The sequence below is a fragment of the Lepidochelys kempii genome, chromosome 9, assembly GCF_965140285.1.
Source record: "Lepidochelys kempii isolate rLepKem1 chromosome 9, rLepKem1.hap1, whole genome shotgun sequence".
Lineage (NCBI taxonomy): Eukaryota > Metazoa > Chordata > Testudines > Cheloniidae > Lepidochelys > Lepidochelys kempii.
The window spans coordinates 87,704,299-87,725,377 of record NC_136388.1 but is presented as its reverse complement, the minus strand read 5'-3'; the positions used below and the strand labels follow the sequence as shown (position 1 = coordinate 87,725,377).

The following is a 21,079-nucleotide window of genomic DNA, read 5'->3' as shown; positions in this document are numbered from 1 at the left end:
ATTTGTGCAGGAAATGGCCCACCTTGATTATCATACACATTGTGAAGAGAGTGGTCACTTTGGATGGGCTATTACCAGCAGGAGAGTGAGTTGGGGGGGGGGGGTGGAGGGTGAGAAAACCTGGATTTGTGCTGGAAATGGCCCAACTTGATGATCACTTTGGATAAGCTATTACCAGCAGGACAGTGGGGCGGGAGGAGGTATTGTTTCATGGTCTCTGTGTGTGTATATAATGTCTTCTGCAGTTTCCACGGTATGCATCTGATGAAGTGAGCTATAGCTCACGAAAGCTCATGCTCAAATAAATTGGTTAGTCTCTAAGGTGCCACAAGTACTCCTTTTCTTTTTGCGAATACAGACTAACACGGCTGTTACTCTGAAACCTGTCATTCAGCAAGAGAGTGACCCCTATCAGAAGGGATGATATCTCACTAGATTAGCGCTCCCAGGGAATTCCCATGGTAACTACAGGTTTCTACTCAGAATCTTGGTATTCATGACCGACCTTCATGCACTCAGCAGCTGATATGGGTCATGTTTTGTTGTTATTCCTATAAGAACTACTGCTAGAAGGTGGCATTGCCAGGGATGAATTCCCCATATCAGCCACTGATGGCATTTCCATATCACAGTGTCAATATGGCAAGTCAATCTTTTGCGTGGTATTCCTTAGAATGACAAAACTAACTGCATTAAAGACAATTCTTACCACTTTGATATTGAGATATTAAACGGTGTTACTCATAAAGTCTAGAGGTAGCAGAGGTTTAAAAGAACAGTGTTCCCACTGACCTCTGAATACACTCATAGTTGGAAGTGCACCCACCAATAGTCCATTTCTAGTAGTTACTTTGGTAGTATAATAAAACAGGAACTAGAAATTTGTGCTGAAGTTGGGAGGAAACAATCAGATAAAGTAAGGTGATTTTTTTGGCAAACTGATAAAAATGCAAACAGCTATAGTTTCAAATTTAATAATTATGGCGAAAGAAACAGAGGTGCTTTAATTACCTTGTTTTAAAGTGTATATAGTAGAGGTAGCTGAGAAGTTTGTAGCTGTGATAACATTTTCTCTGTTTGACGATTCAAGTTCTACTCTTGTTAGTTTTTCAACATCACTGTGGAAACTGCTGACCTCACCCGTTGGAAACGTTGCATTAGTCAGGTGGCCTTCAAGGTCATACCTCAGAAAACAGAAAATTCAAATGTTACAGAACTTTGTAGAGGGTCAATATACATTTGTATGTGCTCCTACGAGCAAATATGGTACAAGTTTAAATAATGCCAACACTGCACAATAAATAAAAAGGTAAATTGTTGACTTTAATTAATGTTAAATGTTGTGTTAATTCTTCTACTTTTGAATTCTTTATCTCTGATTTGAGGTATATTTTTTAGTACTGCTGGATAAAATAGGTAATAGGTCAGTGTAGTGTAAAACCACTGTCTGAATCACCTATATCATGTTAAGTTGCAATATGTACAATCCGTGGTGATTTAAACGTACTTTGATGTGATATAGGAAAGCTGCCACTAGAGGTCACTCTGCCTTCAGATAACTAACAATGACATTTTCTAATATTTGAATCAAACTAAATCCTAGTTCTTAGATACTGCCAAATAGAAACATAATATTTTGTTGCTGAAGTTTAAATATTTAAAATGTATGATGAAAAATCCAATTTGTAATGGTTATATTGCCTGCTTGGTACTTACTTATATGAGTATTTCCCATGGAATTACTTGAGTAAGAACTGCTCAGCATGACACAGGGCAGCAGTAACTGGACCTAAACATTTTAGATAACCCATATTTCATCAGTGTTGAGTGAATTATTTTATTTCAGGGAACATTATGTATCAGCCCACATTATGAAAAAGTGAATAATACACAGACCTGGAACAACATCTCAAATGGATTTTCACTTCTACAAATATGTTTGTACTCTTTTAACTGAGGTGACCTTCTGAACAGTAGTAAAGTAGAATGAAAGCCTGGTCATAGACTGACCCAAAATCTCAGTCAAACTGGTCTCTTTCAAGGCTCTCATTTGATTTTGTGGTTTTATTAATATTGTTACTACTTAAGATAATTGTTTTAATTCTGAAAAAAAATCACATTTCATATCTCATCACTGCAAGTTGTTAACAAATATTTAAGCAGTACTATTTGGAATTTCAATGATATACAATAATATACTTTTGACTTCTAGCCAGCTGCTTGATGAAGGTGATTGACTAACCCCTCTCTGAAAAAAATTATGCAGAACACCACTCTGTGCCTGGCATTGCTACATAATAAGGCCCCAGTCCTATAGCTCCCACTGATGTGAATACTTCTGACCCATCCAAGTGGACACATTGAAATTACAGGTCTACCTACTTGAGTTAGGACTAGTCATGTGAGTAAGGGCATATTTCTGAATAGTTAGATTATAATATTTTAAAGTCTTTCTCCCCATATCTACAAGACACTATGAGGCCAGATCTCTGATAGTGCATCAAGTGGTGTAGTTCCATTGACTTCAATGGAGCCATTCCATTTTACAGATGCTATCTGACCATGCTCTTTGCTTAATGTACTGGCAGCATTACTGTAGTACAAAAGACTAAATTAGCCAAACAATGTCCATGTGGCCTGAAAAGTATTTGTGCATAAAATGAGGGAAGAAGTTTGGATTCCCCATAAAAAGAAAGAAGAGAAAAATACAGCAGATGTTCTTTTCAGACGAAAACATGTTTCAGACATAACTGCTGAACAGTTTGCTTTTTTGCCAAATTAATTAATCATAGCTAGAAATATTATAGTTCTCTCTCTCTCTCTTTTTCTACTACACTCATATATATTATAAACACTTGTATACATTCCATCCCCCATATTGGTTGTATGGAAATCGACCAACTACACAGCTGCTGGTTAACCTGACTAATTCAAATCACTATTGTTCATCATTAGAAAACTCTCCATGAAAGTTGGTCAATCATATTTCATTTCCTGCCTGATTGAACCGATGTAAGAGGCTAGCTGGAACATTCAGATTGCCTATTTTTTATTGCCCCTTTACTGGAACTCATTTGAGAATAAAATGTAGGGTCTGATTCTGCCACCCTAATGATGGCATATGATGGTATACATAACTCCCTACGCAGTTGTGCTGATGAAAATGGGACTACAGGAAAATATGCTACTCAGGGTCACTGTAGATGTAGATATGAATGATTATACATTTAACAATAAGGGCCAGATTGCAGAACCCTTGCACTGATGAACATGTATCCAAATGAGTAATCTCACTGAAGTTAATGGAACTACTCACATAAGTGAGAGTTCACCAACCTGAGTATAGATTCCACAATCTGGCCATAAGATCTTTTTCAGTCCCCTCCAAAAAAAACTCCTGAAGACCAGTGTGACGTTGCACTCTATATGATTTTATGAAAATATGCTAATGAGTATAAATATAATGTAACTGGAATATGCTTCATGCAAAAGGTCTCTTGTAAGGTATCATTACAAAGCTTATAATCTACTAGTATGGTCATCCTATTTGTATAAATGTATCACTCTTGTATCTGAAACTAGAAATATGAAATATAACTCTGCATAATTACAATATGCCCTGGGGCCATTAAGGGTGTTTGGAATCTTGATGGCTCCCATCAGCCAGGACAATTGACTGTGGATGGCTCTGTTTGCAGGCAGGCCTTCCTGGCTGGGAGGAATGAAGGAGGCTGGGAGGAATGAAGGCTTGGAGTCTCACAGGAAATGTGACCATGTCACCTGGTACTGAAATCCATCTTAAACCTGGCGCTTTTTCATTTAGACCCAGAGAGACAAAAGATTCCCGCCTTGTGCCAAAGCCATATAAGGGGGTGGAACAGAACAAAGGGGGACGGCCATGACAAGGTTCCTCCCCCACTCTGAACTCTAGGGTACAGATGTGGGGACCTGCATGAAAAACCTCCTAAGCTTATCTTTACCAGCTTAGGTCAAAACTTCCCCAAGGTACAAAATATTCCACCCGTTGTCCTTGGATTGGCCGCTACCACCACCAAACTAATACTGGTTACTGGGGAAGAGCTGTTTGGACGCGTCTTTCCCCCCAAAATACTTCCCAAAACCTTGCACCCCACTTCCTGGACAAGGTTTGGTAAAAAGCCTCACCAATTTGCCTAGGTGACTACAGACCCAGACCCTTGGATCTTAAGAACAATGAACAATCCTCCCAACACTTGCACCCCCCCTTTCCTGGGAAATGTTGGATAAAAAGCCTCACCAATTTGCATAGGTGACCACAGACCCAAACCCTTGGATCTGAGAACAATGAAAAAGCATTCAGTTTTCTTACAAGAAGACTTTTAATAAAAATAGAAGTAAATAGAAATAAAGAAATCCCCCCTGTAAAATCAGGATGGTAGATACCTTACAGGGTAATTAGATTCAAAACATAGAGAACCCCTCTAGGCAAAACCTTAAGTTACAAAAAAGATACACAGACAGAAATAGTTATTCTATTCAGCACAGTTCTTTTCTCAGCCATTTAAAGAAATCATAATCTAACACGTACCTGGCTAGATTACTTACTAAAAGTTCTAAGACTCCATTCCTGGTCTATCCCCGGCAAAGACAGAATATAGACAGACACACAGATCCTTTGTTTCTCTCCCTCCTCCCAGCTTTTGAAAGTATCTTGTCTCCTCATTGGTCATTTTGGTCAGGTGCCAGCGAGGTTACCTTTAGCTTCTTAACCCTTTACAGGTGATAGGAGCTTTCCCCTGGCCAGGAGGGATTTCAAAGGGGTTTACCCTTCCCTTTATATTTATGACAGGCCATCATGAGCTGGAACAAGGGCTGTATCAGGGGAAAGGACTGTGCCCAGACTAGGAAGGCATCAAGTCTGTGAAAGAAACTTATTGAAACATCTCTGAGGGTGAGATTTTATCTGTATTCAGTTTTATTACTGTACTAGACTTAGACTTGCATGTTTTATTTTATTTTGCTTGGTAATTCACTTTGTTCTGTCTGTTACTACTTGGAACCACTTAAATCCTACTTTCTGTATTTAAAAAAATCACTTTTTACTTATTAATTAACCCAGAGTATTTATTAATACCTGAGGGGGAGGGCAAACAGCTGTGCATATCTCTCTCTGTATAGTGTTATAGAGGGCGAACAATCTATGAGTTTACCCTGTATAAGCTTTATTCAGGGTAAAACGGATTTATTTGGGGTTTGGACCCCATTGGGAATTGAGCATCTGAGTGTTAAAGACAGGAACACTTCTTAAACTGCTTTCAATTAAGTCTGCAGCTTTGGGGCACGTGGTTCAGACCCTGGGTCTGTGCTGGAGCAGACTGGTGTGTTTGGCTCAGCAAGACAGGGTGCTGGAGTCCCAAGTTGGCAGGGAAAGCAGGGGAAGAAGTAGTCTTGGCACATCAAGTGGCAGCCCCAAGGGAGTTTCGGTGATCCAACCTGTCACAACCAGATTCTGCCACCATTATTCATGATGAGTAGTAGTATGGTACCATGAGTACCATACTTGGGATCAATGGGAATCATTGCAGAGCAAGGTACTATTCACCACACAGTAAGAGTGTTAGAATCAGGACCTATTAACGTTAATTTAGGGCTCAGTTACACAACCCTCACTCAAGTCACTGACCATTTAATCCTGAAAGTAATCTCACTGATTTCAGTGGAACTACTCACATGAGGAAGTGCTCATCAATTAATTAGATGCACAATGGAGCATGTACATTCAAAGCTTATTTTCATTTCTATATACTGTATATAGTTAAGGATAAGAATGAAAAACATAAAAAAATAAAATGATTTAAAGGGAACCTTTTCTGATATGTGTTTTTTTTGTCCTAGTTTTTAACTAAGGCCCCTAACAAAAATATATCCCCTTTCATGGCTTTAATGATACAATATTAAAAAAAAGATGACTGAAAATTGTACATTAGCTGCAATTTTATGCAAGCATTCTTTCAGCACTTCCATTTAATCTGATAATAGTAGATGGGTGACAAGTGCTTTTGTAGGTGGTTTTCCTCCCTCTTCATAATTTCTCTCAGAGAGGGAAATTGACATACAGGTAGATGTTCTGAACTATTCATTATCTTTGCTCGTATTCCAATGTATGTATGATACATGTTGTTAAACAAACTCATCCCTATTTCAGCTTGACAGTGTCGTGGTTTGAACTTTTAGATTTGAATGCAAATCTGGTTTAAAGAGGAAACACGATTCCAAGCAATTTCATTTGAAAGTTGTTCATATATTAATTCTCCTGGCTCCAACCCTATCTTTATGCAGGATCCAGCAGCAATTCAGATGCATCTAACCCTTTCAAAACATCTCATTTTCAAAGTGAAAATCAAGGTGCTTGGAATGTGGAAAGTATCCTGACCTATCTGTAAAATACTGCCTGCGTAAACAATAAACAGGGACTATCTTATCTTGTAAACCCCTCAGAGAAGGAGGGCTCGATTCCATCCTGAAAACCTGTGCTATCAACCATAGTGCTAATTACTGTGCGTTGTCCCACTGACTGTAAATGTGTGTGTTATATTTCGTCTGTCATGGGATTATTCACAGCAGTAGTAATTATGCTTGGAAGAAAAGCATTTGGGCCCTAATGTAAACACCACTGGAAGTTACAAGTAGTCACCAAAAAATCAATGGGCCTGTCTGGTATTTTTACTTTTACTCCTGGCCATAAGAATTTTCAGGGTAGGACCCTAATACTGTACCCCATTGGAAACAAATTATAAGTGGTCTAATGCTTCACCTGGAACATATATAATTATTACAGGTGAATTATGGATAGAAACATTCATCATACTTAGAAGGATAACTTAAAATATTTCACAAAAATATTTATGGCAGTATTGCATTTTTAATTTTTTATCTTCTTCTTATTATTTTGTAATGGGAATAAGTAAATTCTACTGAATGATTGTACAGAAAAAAAAATAGAGTGAGAGAATAACAAACAGATAGCCTCTCCATTCTTTCCCTTTCCACCACAGTGAAATCACATTCTAGCATGAGTGATGACAACAAATTACATCACCTGGAGTTGAAACAATGAAAGTCTGAAGAAATGTTAAGTTTAGCAAAACTTCCTAATGCTAGTCATACATGTCATATTCATTTAGAATGTGCTTTTTTGAATTTCTTGTTGTCAGACAATGTTATACCCATTCAAGACACAGGTGTCTCCAAGTGACGAAGTCTGTCTTACATTCAACAGGGAGCACTTATCAGAAGACTGAGCTCTTCAAAAATAATGTTACCATAAAGCTTGAGTTATGCTTGAGCAAATGACTTGTCAGAGAGCAACAGACTCAAGCAATAATTCCATTAAAGTATTTTGAACCGAATGTCCTGTATACATTTCAGTGGGATGGGGTAAAAATAGCCAATGAAACCTGCCAAGAGAGACATACTTAAAAATAATCTGCTCTTGAAAGGTTATCCACTACTCAAATGAAAGACAAAGTGCTGCTAATTATTTTAAGAAGTAATAGACATGACCTGGATCTATTATGAAATCTTTTTGAAAAAGTGATTGACCAGTGGCTTAGATACTGATCTCATAGACCTAAATGTATTGAAATGGGACATGTCCATACTGTCGGAGTTGTGACAAAGAAGTTAAAAATGAAATATAATACACATTGTTGTAGATCACTGAATTCACTTATTCATGAAAATATATATATGCTAAATCTACATCTAAATCTCTTAGAACAGGGGAAAACATTGTCACGTCACTGTCACAACAGCAGCAGGGACACAGTGAGTACTCTGGATTAATTTGGAGAGCATTATTTTGGTCCATTATAGTTGAAATTTCTATCAGTAAAATTCCTGAGATCAAAAGTTCAACTAGGAAGAACATATATGGTATTTTTTTCCAGCACATCATCAAAAATGTACACGTCTCCATTTTAGTGGTCTTATGCCAACCCTTTTAATCTGTCTATGACAGAATTATAGAGGTCAGGATGAGAAAAGATCTTAGATATCCAATCCTAGCCTATGCAATGAGCAGCAGTTTTTCTCTACATCAATCCCTTTATATAACATATTTCTGGAGCCCTCTAATGATTCTGACTCAACTATCTTGCTAGGCAGTTTTGGTTATTACCTAATTCTCACTGTATTTTCTGCTCATATCTAACCTGATTATTTCCATTTTTAGTCTTGGACCATAATTCATTCTTTTCACACTGTCCAATAAAGAAAACATTCCTTAACCTTCCTTCCTATTAGCACCTCTGAAATATTAGTGTTAACTTGCATAAGTTAATCAATCACTCTTCGTATCCTTAACCAGCAACGCTAAAATAAATTGGTAAAAATAAGGAATCCTGAAGTGTCACACATCTCTTGAAGCAAACATGAACCTTTTCTTAGGTGCAACCTCCCTCTGGGATGCCATCCAGTTAGTCTGAATGTTCCATAGCTCCTGTATCCCCACTGCTTGACTGACACCTTTAACCATCCTTTCTTGCTCTTTGGAAGTCCTTTCAAGTTTATATTTAGCGTCCATCACTCCTCCGGCCTTTCTCCTGGACTCGCTTGCTAGTTATTATATATCCTCTTTTTTTACTGTTGGAAACTTTTCCATTTTTCTCTATCTCTGTACTTTCATTCATTAAGATCCCCAACTTAATTTCCTCTTGCAGCACTCTCCCCAAGTTTAAGTCAAGTGTTCTGCTAATACTATTTCTCCCTTCTTACCTTCCTCCCCAAGGTAAATTTCCTGCTCCATTTCCTCACTTGCATCTTCACCTGCTCAACCACCTTCTGTTAACTTCCTGAGTAACAAAGATACTGCCACAGCCTCTATTCTCATTTGTAGTCTCAACCACACTAATCAACTAAGTTAAATGCAATCCAAGATGCAAAAAGGTCCCCCTCCAAACAAAGTTTTTTATGGACCCTCCTCATTCCCTCAGTTGTTTCTAGACTTGAGCTCTCTCTCTCTGCTCCTGCAGCTGCTGTCTAACCAAAGTCACAAACATACCTTACAGATAGCAGGGGTTTTAAGTAACAAAGGTCAAATGAAGTATAATTTCAAGTACTTTTTGTAACACTTAATACGTACTAAGTAAAGTGCTTTCACATACTGCAGGCTTTGACACTTAAGAATTAATACTGCTGTGTATTGCATAACCTTATGCAACAGATCTACTTTCTTGTATTGTGTCCAGGTATTAGAACTGTTATTAATAGAACTGGCTTGAAAAAATACAATTTTCATTCCAAATAGCATGCTTTATGAGACTTCAGAGTAAAGAAAAAGATGTTTTAAGTTAGGTAACTTACTCATAAACTGTTGTCCATCCATTCTCATTGCTTTTGGTTGCTAGAAGACCTGTGTTGCCAGGATATGTCATCAGGGCTAAGTTGTAGCCTTGAGCATATACTCTTTTGAGAACACCATTGCTGCTGATTGTTAGCCAATACACCTGGCCTCCAGGCACCACTAGCCACAGAGGCAACCCACTAGCATCCCTGCGAATATGAACTGAATTCCCATTGCTGTTAGTGATTGTGGCAATGTCTCCTTCTCCATTGTATGTGAAATTGTAAATATAGTCCCTTGTTATCAGATTAAGTGTGTGAAGATGGGTCCCATTGGTGGTAAACTGATACAGTTCCTGGTCTGCTGGGGATGCAATCTCATAAATATTCATGTCACTGAGATGAGCCTTGTTTCGACTGACTGCACGGATGCGAATATTGCCAAGATCTGCTATGTACAGTGTATCATCAGGAGAGACTGCTAGAGAAGAAGGTGCTTTCAGCTTTGCATCTTTGGCATATCCACCATCACCTGGAAAAGAAATATAATTACTGTAGTAATCCGTAATCTCTGTGTTTACCCTTTCACAGTGTGAGGCACCACACTCTGCCTCCAGAATCTTTGATAAGAGTTAGTGAACCAATTTTTTTTCAATTTTTTTTTTAAAACCCATTATCTAAAATGGTGTAATTCTGAATCAGCATCACTGAAGATTAACAATAAAATGCAATTATCTCAGTTACACCAATTTTACTAAATCCAAAAGCCTGTTGCTGGGAAAACTATTGCATTGTTAAGATGCGAAAGCACAAAATGACAACTGAAGATTCTCTCCTCGCTCCTTTCCCACTGTCATATAGTCAAAGTACAATAATTCCATAAATAAATTATCCACTCATAAAATAAATAGCAGTAATTTGGATACAATTACAAGTGGAGATTAGTTTATATTAAAACAAAAAAACCCGACCCACCAACCAGCATGTAATAAACTGTAGTACAGAACAAACGAGAAATATCAACAAAAAACTCATGATAATTTATGTGGCCCTGATAAATTGAAATGATCAAAAGGGGGTTTTGGGTGATCCTGGGCTCCCTTTACCTCCACTAGTGCAATCAGACCTCCTTGCATGAGCAGGAGCTTCACCTGGCAGGGAAGGGGAGACAGTGTTTGCAGTATGGCGCTCTCTTGAGGTTGCCCGTGGGGAGGAGAGTTTTAAGTTGCACTTGTTGCTTCACAAAAACCTCACTGTCCTGGAAATCATTGAACTGGCACATCTTTTGGCCATGTTCCCTTCCCAGCCAGCACTGGCAACTATCAGGACTGGACGGACTCTACTGCACATCTCTTCCTCCAGACTTTTCAGCCTGGGGGTCACTGCACCCTAAGGAGCGCTGGCAGAATCTCCATTGTTGTCCTTTACTAGTTGAATAAGGTTACATTGAGTGGAAACTTTAGAGGTCAATCTCACCTATGTTTGAACCTGATGTCACTTAGAGGTGTACTTGGTGCTTTCATTACTACTGCAGTGTGACATGTCAGTGAACCAAACCCTTCGGACCACAGTTTGATTTTTTCCTCTCTTCATATCAGATGCAAACAACGCTTTTTGGTCATTAATGATCCTCTGGCACCAAGGAGGGGTGTTAATTCCAGTGTCCTGGCCAAATTCCCATCTGTGTAATTACAGCCAGCCTATCGACAATTCCCCCCTGTAGTATTGTAATTAGATATGGTAACTCCGCTTTCTTATCTAAGATGTTGTGCTGTGTTGCTGTTCCTGTTAAACTGCTACCACGTTTCCTGCCAGAGATGACTGCACTGGAGTGGTGGACGAAGACTGTGAAATAAAATTATTGCATTCTCCTCTCCCAGAGCATTTATGAAGGAGGTAGTCATAATTTGGCTCCCAGTATTCTGGTGTGTGAAGGAGGGAGCAGCTTGTGTTGCCAGAAGTGTTGACTGGCACACACAGTGTGTGTTGTGCCAGAGGGGTGCTGGCTACACCACTTAAAATGTGCAGCAAGAGGCAACTTTTGAACATCCTCTGTGGTTCAGGTTTAGAGGAGGCACAAAATAGGGTTTTACATTCTATGTGAAGCACTCTGGGACACTCGATAAAAAGGGCTTTGTGGAATCCAAGCAATTGGCACTGAAAGGTAAATTCCAAGCTCTGATGGAGGATGGTGATATCTGAAAATGGGTAGGCAAAACTGACGTAGGCTCAGAGACAATTTAGATTTGTGCGTAATGATCTGCTTCAAAATAGGGTAGATGAAGCCCACCCGGAGGCTCCTTCAGTGCCTACTGTGGAAAGATACACATTTCTTTTCTGCTTAATTAAATGAATTCAAAAAGATTTGCCAAATTGTTACAGAATTTTTCAGCTTCTCAAGGAAAAAGAACCATTTTATAGGTTTTTTTTCTTGCAGATACTGTAACCCAAACCAAGACTATGGGCTCTTAACAAAACAGGGAAGGGAAATGATTAGCCTCTGCTCACCTGAGAAACAGTCACAATTTGGGTCAATCTTGCAGTCACAATCTGTCGGGGCTCCAGCAATTATGGAGATCTCACCATTGGTTGTAACCTGCTGTATGCGGTTTATCTTTCTTTCATCTGTCTCAGCAATGTACAGTGTCCCACTGTGAGATACGCTGATTGCTCGAGCTGATTCCAGGGTTGAATGGGTTGCCACCTTGCTGACCAAGAAATGATCCATGCCTGGTACCTGGCAGTGAATAGGGCGACCCGCAATAATTCGCACACGCTTAGTCTCAGAAATCTGTAGCACAATGTTATTGTCCAGTACATACAATGAGTTGTCTATAGGGTTGACTGCGAGGTCTGTTGGCCACTCTAACCGCACCTGCAAAAAGAAGACTAGATTTGATTAAGTGGCTTTTTTCTCCTCCCAATATCATTTTCCATAGAACTCTTATGATGGATGAAGGAAAAAAAAAAAGAAAGAAAACGAATTGGCAATGTTTTCTGCATTATGATGAGTGGCTGATCTTTATCCATTTTTATTATAACGTTCATTGTGATTAACTCGTGTGGTATTTAACACCCACAAAACTTGTAATTACTGCTTTTAAAAAAGAGAAACAAGTGACGGGTACAACCTCAAAATAGTACTAGGGCATATATGCTATTTAAATAACTTTAGGGGACCCATTTATACACACACTTTTAAACTGTGCTCATCACCATGGTATCTGGGCATCCAGTGGTCTTTGGATGTCATTGGTGTGCCATTATATTACAACTTCAAGCATGTTTGTCTGGCGGTTGAAAAAGTTTCTGCAAAGCATTTTCAAATGGTTGGATCATTTCTAGTATTAATGTGAAAGAAATTCTTATTTCTATTATAATTTAGCATCATCTAAAGTTTCAATGTACTACTTGCACAAGCCCATTTAGGCAGGAACATAATAATACATATGCATTCATGCAAATAAAAACACACACAATTCATGCAACATCAGCCAGAAAATTTTCCAAGTTTGAATGTTATTGTTTCAAGGTTGCAGCGAGCTTTGGCGGAGTGAAAAACTAGCAAGGGACTGTCAGTGTTATAACACTAACTGACTGCTAGTCCAAGAGGAAAACCTACAGAGCAGAGGAATAGGATACTTTTTCAATGCTTACTCACTAAGAGAGGAATGTTAATAAGCCTTATCTACTATCCCAAGTATTAGCTAGTTAATTCTTCATAACACAATACAGTTTCTAATTAATCATAAGTACTGGTAATGATTGTATTTGTTTTATGAATACCATATTTCAGTGGTGGATTAAGTAATTCCTATATGTTTATGGTTAGATTTTGCCCTGTACTATGTGGGAGGGAGTGGTAAGGATCAATGGGAATGTCTTACTTCAGTGCAGCAGCAAAAGCAAGATTTCCAACATAGTGCTCAAAATAGTGCTAGAGGCATGACCCCAGTGCCATTGTTTCTGATGCATCATGACTCCTGGGAACATTGCCTGCCAGCCAGGTGGTATGGCCAGTACCTTTCCCATTCATTTAGCTCACATGCTGCTGTCTGCTGCATGTTAGCCGGGGGTGCAGTCTGCTGTTTCAAAAGAACACAGCAACATGCCCCCTACTGGGGTTCTTCCTAAGAATCTTGGCCTGGTCAGCAGGCTTTTAGAAGACCCATGCCTCCTCCCAGTGCTGGCCAGGGGAGCATTTGAACCATAGTTTTGCTACTGAAGGGTCAAATAACAATAAAGCCATGAAGGTTACATGATAGCCTGTTTTTGACTGTTGGTGTTTCTCAGAAAAGAAGTGATTTAATCTGAACGTGACTTTCGAGGCTAAATATTTAATACATAATAAGTAAATAAATCAATAAAATGTAACATATTCCATGCAGAAGATTTTGTGGCAACTATTACTTTGTTCTTGTTACTGAATCATAGAATCATAGAATATCAGGGTTGGAAGGGACCTCAGGAGGTCATTTAGTCCAACCCCCTGCTCAAAAGCAGGACCCAGCCCCAATTAAATCATCCCAGCCAGGGCTTTGTCAAACCTGACCTTAAAAACTTCTAAGGAAGGAGATTCCACCACCTCCCTGGGCAACGCATTCCAGTGTTTCACCACCCTCCTAGTGAAAAAGTTTTTCCTAATATCCAACCTAAACCTCCCCCACTGCAACTTGAGACCATTACACCTTGTCCTGTCCTCTTCCATCACTGAGAATAGTCTAGAACCATCCTCTCTGGAACTACCTCTCAGGTAGTTGAAAGCAGCTATCAAATCCCCCCTCATTCTTCTCTTCTGCAGACTAAACAATCCCAGTTCCCTCAGCCTCTCCTCATAAGTCATGTGTTCCAGACCCCTAATCATTTTTGTTGCCCTTCGCTGGACTCTCTCCAATTTATCCACATCCTTCTTGTAGTGTGGGGCCCAAAACTGGACACAGTACTCCAGATGAGGCCTCACCAATGTCGAATAGAGGGGGACGATCACATCCCTCGATCTGCTCGCTATGCCCCTACTTATACATCCCAAAATGCCATTGGCCTTCTTGGCAACAAGGGCACACTGCTGGCTCATATCCAGCTTCTCGTCCACTGTCACCCCTAGGTCCTTTTCCGCAGAACTGCTGCCTAGCCATTCGGTCCCTAGTCTGTAGATGTGCATTGGGTTCTTCCGTCCTAAGTGCAGGACCCTGCACTTATCCTTATTGAACCTCATCAGATTTTTTTTCGCCCAATCCTCCAATTTGTCTAGGTCCCTCTGTATCCTATCCCTGCCCTCCAGCATATCTACCACTCCTCCCAGTTTAGTATCATCCGCAAATTTGCTGAGAGTGCAATCCACACCATCCTCCAGATCATTTATGAAGATATTGAACAAAACCGGCCCCAGGACTGACCCCTGGGGCACTCCACTTGACACCGGCTGCCAACTAGACATGGAGCCATTGATCACTACCCGTTGAGCCCGACAATCTAGCCAACTTTCTACCCACCTTATAGTGCAATCATCCAGCCCATACTTCTTTAACTTGCTGACAAGAATAATGTGGGAGACCGTGTCAAAAGCTTTGCTAAAGTCAAGATACAATACATTCACTGCTTTCCCTTCATCCACAGAACCAGTAATCTCATCATAGAAGGCGATTAGATTAGTCAGGCATGACCTTCCCTTGGTGAATCCATGCTGACTGTTCCTGATCACTTTCCTCTCATTTAAGTGCTTCAGGATTGATTCTTTGAGGACCTGCTCCATGATTTTTCCGGGGACTGAAGTGAGGCTTACTGCTGCTGCTGTTCATTTTTTCACTATGCTAATTCAAACCTCCGTGAATTCAGAGACTGCAGATGCTAACGTAAGAATCAGTACGAAGGGATGACATATGGTGAAGAGTACGGGTATCCCGGGATACCTGCCTGTCTGAGATCTGCTGAGGTACCAGGCTGAAGGAAAAGTCTGGTCAGTTACTCAAGCTTCAATAGTTCTGAATAAGCTCATTCCAAGAAGTATGTTGCTGGTTTGATAATTGATGTTTTAATAAAGTGAGGGCAATGTGACTAATATGTCTCGTCCTGGGTGGTTGCACTGGCTACATCACAGAATTAGGGAAGCTCACTGAATGATCAGATTCCTTCTTTTACTCCATTTTGCTAGATAGCATAATAACTGGCATTAAGACTGACATTGCTGGGTTCAAGATTTCTACTGCAGCAGGAGGCTGAGTCATTCCAAACGACGATAGATGGGGGTGAAACAGTTGGAAACAGATTCCAGTTGTAGAGGTGCTGATTTCGTTTTCTTTATGACTTTCTGCTTTCTACAGCAGGAGCTAGGGTTGGATTTATATATGGCTTCAGCCTTCATTCTGGTTTGCTCTTTTCAAGTGAGGGATCACCGTGAAATTGAACAAAACTATGTAGGAACAGAAAATAATGCCTAAAAATAGACTTAGAGGGCCCAATAAAATATGCCTTCAATGTACTCATATTGCAGAGATGTTGGACAATTAAAAAAGCAAAGAACACATTAAAGGTAGCAGGAAAGAAACACCTACTTCCCTGCTTCTTCCTCATAGGTCACTTTGGTGTAGAGATGATCTGTGATAAACCATGGCTGTGCTGGTTGTGGAAATCTCAAGCTGAAACAACTATTTCCACCATAATTATAGTTGTTTGTGTGAGACAAAGGAGACACTCCACCATAACATCTGCAAAGTCTTGAAGCTGGTTTTATTTTGCGAGTGGACACCTTGGGTGAATCACATTGCCTTTGCTCATTGGCTAATCTGAGTTCCTCCTACTGTGAGAAAGTACCTGTGACTTTGCAGACATAATTTAGTAAATTCAGGCCAAGCTATCAGCTTCTCTGATTTTAGGCTAATAATAGGTTTTTATGTGACTGTATTTTTAATTTAAGTCAAAGGCACCAAAAATCTAGGGAGCCAGATCTTCAATTGAAGTCAACAGTATAGCTGCATTGACTTCAACAGAGGTTTGTTGATTTAGATCAGTTGAGGATTTGTCATATGTTGATGGATGCTTTTTTGTGTACATCAAAATAAACAGATGAAATATTAGTTGGGGAGACCTGTACAGTTATGGTTACAAAGGGTCAATGTCTGTTCTCTGTTACCTTAGTGTAAATCTGAAATATCTACTGAAGCTAATGGAGTTACTGTACAATCACACTGGTGTATCACAGCAGAATTTGGTTTAATAAGCTAATAAGATCTTCATTTTTCCTCACATGATCAGGGGAATTCAGATACATCTGAGCAAATACTGCACCATGTTTGTTAGATTCAATACCACCTTGAAAATGCACTGGTTATTCTTTTCCATGAAATCAAATTACCCTCTGGCAGTTCTCTCTGACTAAACAGTCAGTTGGTGCTTCATCCAAGTCTAATACACAAATTACAGAAGACCACTCCAATTCTCATTTGATTGGACTGTGCCTCGTGGCTATTAAAAATCTGTTCATATAAAAGCCCTTCAGTTAGAGATAGAGGTTTAGGCATGATATTATGCTCTTTAATAGGAAGCGGTACTTCAAAACCCCGTATAAATAGTCTTTCCCCCTTTTATATTTATTTTTCTTACTCCTTAAAATTAAGACAACTGTAAATGGTATTTTTATTATTTGAAGTGCTGTTGCCTTTCAAACAATGTAACTGAATGAATGTGGCACTGCGGATTATCCTGAAGTAAATTCAGGCTGTTGAGGTAACAGTTAAGGTCCAATCCTGCATTCCTCACATACCCAAATTGTTGGGCGACAGTCTAGTTTTAGGTTTCAGAGTAACAGCCGTGTTAGTCTGTATTCGCAAAAAGAAAAGGAGTACTTGTGGCACCTTAGAGACTAACCAATTTATTAGAGCATAAGCTTTCGTGAGCTACAGCTCACTTCATCAGATGCATATCGTGGAAACTGCAGCAGACTTTATATATACACAGAGAATATGAACCAATACCTCCTCCCACCCCACTGTCCTGCTGGTAATAGCTTATCTAAAGTGATCATCAGGTGGGCCATTTCCAGCACAAATCCAGGTTTTCTCACCCTCCACCCCCCCACACAAATTCACTCTCCTGCTGATGATAGCCCATCCAAAGTGACAACTCTTTACACAATGTGCATGACAATCAAGTTGGACTATTTCCTGCACAAATCCAGGTTTTCTCACATCCCCCCCACCCCCATACACACACAAACTCACTCTCCTGCTGGTAATAGCTCATCCAAACTGACCACTCTTCAAGTTTAAATCCAAGTTAAACCAGAATATCGGGGGGGGGGGGTAGGAAAAAACAAGAGGAAACAGGCTACCTTGCATAATGACTTAGCCACTCCAAGTCTCTATTTAAGCCTAAATTAATAGTATCCAATTTGCAAATGAATTCCAATTCAGCAGTTTCTCGCTGGAGTCTGGATTTGAAGTTTTTTTGTTTTAAGATAGCGACCTTCATGTCTGTGATTGCGTGACCAGAGAGATTGAAGTGTTCTCCGACTGGTTTATGAATGTTATAATTCTTGACATCTGATTTGTGTCCATTTATTCTTTTACGTAGAGACTGTCCAGTTTGACCAATGTACATGGCAGAGGGGCATTGCTGGCACATGATGGCATATATCACATTGGTGGATGTGCAGGTGAACGAGCCTCTGATAGTGTGGCTGATGTTATTAGGCCCTGTGATGGTGTCCCCTGAATAGATATGTGGGCACAATTGGCAACGGGCTTTGTTGCAAGGATAAGTTCCTGGGTTAGTGGTTCTGTTGTGTGGTATGTGGTTGTTGGTGAGTATTTGCTTCAGGTTGCGGGGCTGTCTGTAGGCAAGGACTGGCCTGTCTCCCAAGATTTGTGAGAGTGTTGGGTCATCCTTTAGGATAGGTTGTAGATCCTTAATGCGTTGGAGGGGTTTCAGTTGGGGGCGGAAGGTGACGGCTAGTGGCGTTCTGTTATTTTCTTTGTTAGGCCTGTCCTGTAGTAGGTAACTTCTGGGAACTCTTCTGGCTCTATCAATCTGTTTTTTTACTTCTGCAGGTGGGTATTGTAGTTGTAAGAAAGCTTGACAGAGATCTTGTAGGTGTTTGTCTCTGTCTGAGGGGTTGGAGCAAATGCGGTTGTATCGCAGAGCTTGGCTGTAGACGATGGATCGTGTGGTGTGGTCAGGGTGAAAGCTGGAGGCATGCAGGTAGGAATAGCGGTCAGTAGGTTTCCGGTATAGGGTGGTGTTTATGTGACCATTGTTTATTAGTACTGTAGTGTCCAGGAAGTGGATCTCTTGTGTGGACTGGACCAGGCTGAGGTTGGTGGTGGGATGGAAATTGTTGAAATCATGGTGGAATTCCTCAAGGGCTTCTTTTCCATGGGTCCAGATGATGAAGATGTCATCAATATAGCGCAAGTAGAGTAGGGGCTTTAGGGGACGAGAGCTGAGGAAGCGTTGTTCTAAATCAGCCATAAAAATGTTGGCATACTGTGGGGCCATGCGGGTACCCATAGCAGTGCCGCTGATCTGAAGGTATACATTGTCCCCAAATGTGAAGTAGTTATGGGTAAGGACAAAGTCACAAAGTTCAGCCACCAGGTTAGCCGTGACATTATCGGGGATAGTGTTCTTGACGGCTTGTAGTCCATCTTTGTGTGGAATGTTGGTGTAGAGGGCTTCTACATCCATAGTGGCCAGGAAATAACAAAGAAAATAACAGAACGCCACTAGCCGTCACCTTCAGCCCCCAACTAAAACCCCTCCAACGCATTATTAAGGATCTACAACCTATCCTAAAGGATGACCCAACACTCTCACAAATCTTGGGAGACAGGCCAGTCCTTGCCTACAGACAGCCCCGCAACCTGAAGCAAATACTCACCAACAACCATATACCACACAACAGAACCACTAACCCAGGAACTTATCCTTGCAACAAAGCCCGTTGCCAATTGTGCCCACATATCTATTCAGGGGACACCATCACAGGGCCTAATAACATCAGCCACACTATCAGAGGCTCGTTCACCTGCACATCCACCAATGTGATATATGCCATCATGTGCCAGCAATGCCCCTCTGCCATGTACATTGGTCAAACTGGACAGTCTCTACGTAAAAGAATAAATGGACACAAATCAGATGTCAAGAATTATAACATTCATAAACCAGTCGGAGAACACTTCAATCTCTCTGGTCACGCAATCACAGACATGAAGGTCGCTATCTTAAAACAAAAAAACTTCAAATCCAGACTCCAGCGAGAAACTGCTGAATTGGAATTCATTTGCAAATTGGATACTATTAATTTAGGCTTAAATAGAGACTTGGAGTGGCTAAGTCATTATGCAAGGTAGCCTGTTTCCTCTTGTTTTTTCCTACCCCCCCCCGATATTCTGGTTTAACTTGGATTTAAACTTGAAGAGTGGTCAGTTTGGATGAGCTATTACCAGCAGGAGAGTGAGTTTGTGTGTGTATGGGGGTGGAGGGGATGTGAGAAAACCTGGATTTGTGCAGGAAATAGCCCAACTTGATTGTCATGCACATTGTGTAAAGAGTTGTCACTTTGGATGGGCTATCACCAGCAGGAGAGTGAATTTGTGTGGGGGGGTGGAGGGTGAGAAAACCTGGATTTGTGCTGGAAATGGCCCACCTGATGATCACTTTAGATAAGCTATTACCAGCAGGACAGTGGGGTGGGAGGAGGTATTGGTTCATATTCTCTGTGTATATATAAAGTCTGCTGCAGTTTCCACGATATGCATCTGATGAAGTGAGCTGTAGCTCACGAAAGCTTATGCTCTAATAAATTGGTTAGTCTCTAAGGTGCCACAAGTACTCCTTTTCTTTTAGTCTAGTTTTAGTTCACGGGGGACTAACAACCTTGTGCGATGGAAATGGATGCAAGGTGAAATGACAGCTCCGACAGTCATGCTTTTTGCATATTTATTTTAACATGCAGGGTTCGTGGGATTCTGCATTTAGATGTCGACTTCTCGTGTTGCCTCTACTGTTGCTGAGAGTTAGAGTCAGTGCCTTGTTGGTGAAGTGCAAAATTAACTACTACTTGCCTGGCTTTCTAAACATTTTTAACTCAAATGTTTTAGAAAGGCGAGATGAACTTAAATCACAGATATGAACCCTGCACCCTTCATTTTGGCTTCATCACATTTTTGGGTTTGGCACAGCGACCTTCGATAGGGTAGATAACTCCCACGGAACTCAGTGGTAAGGTTTTGGGCGTCAGGCATCTCTTTCATGCTAACTTTTGGGTGTTTGCTTCTGAACCCTCACGGTGTTTTTTCCTTCAAATAAGTTGGCTTCTTCAAAAAGACAAGCATTACAACTAAATAAAGAGCTGAAGTTGGTCACTAAATATTGCTAACGTCAGTACTGTGTATGTGTTTAGCAAGCCACTTGTGCTCTTTATTTAGTTTTATTAGAAGAAAAAAACAACCCTAACGGGAGTTATCACAGGACACCAAAGGTTTAAGTCAGGGGTGGGCAAACTTTTTGGCCCAAGGGCCACATCAGGGTTGCGAAACGGTATGGAGGGCCAGGTAGGGAAGGCTGTGACTCCCCAAACAGCCTGGCCCCCGCCCCCTATCCTCCTCCTCCCACATCCCGCCCCCTGACTGCCCCCCTCAGAACCCCTGACCCATCCAACCCCCCCAGCTCCTTGTCCCCCGACCGCCCCCTCCCGGGACCTCCAGCCACTAATGGCCCCCCCGGGACCCCACACCCTATCCAAACCCCCTGCTCCCTA

The 21,079-nt window shown here is 40.7% G+C and overlaps 1 protein-coding gene across 11 annotated transcripts in view; it reads right to left on the bottom strand.

Moving 5' to 3' along the window:
* TENM1 (teneurin transmembrane protein 1) overlaps nt 1–21,079 on the bottom strand; it is a 1,397,628-nt gene that overhangs the window by 33,393 nt on the left and 1,343,156 nt on the right. For all 11 annotated transcript variants that reach the window (XM_073361279.2, XM_073361281.2, XM_073361264.2 and 8 more), the window contains 3 exons: nt 11,830–12,196; nt 9,343–9,853; nt 1,012–1,184 (listed from right to left, as the gene is read on the bottom strand). In XM_073361279.2, the coding sequence (XP_073217380.1) occupies nt 1,012–1,184; nt 9,343–9,853; nt 11,830–12,196 (1,051 nt within the window). The remainder of the gene's footprint in view (nt 1–1,011; nt 1,185–9,342; nt 9,854–11,829; nt 12,197–21,079) is intronic.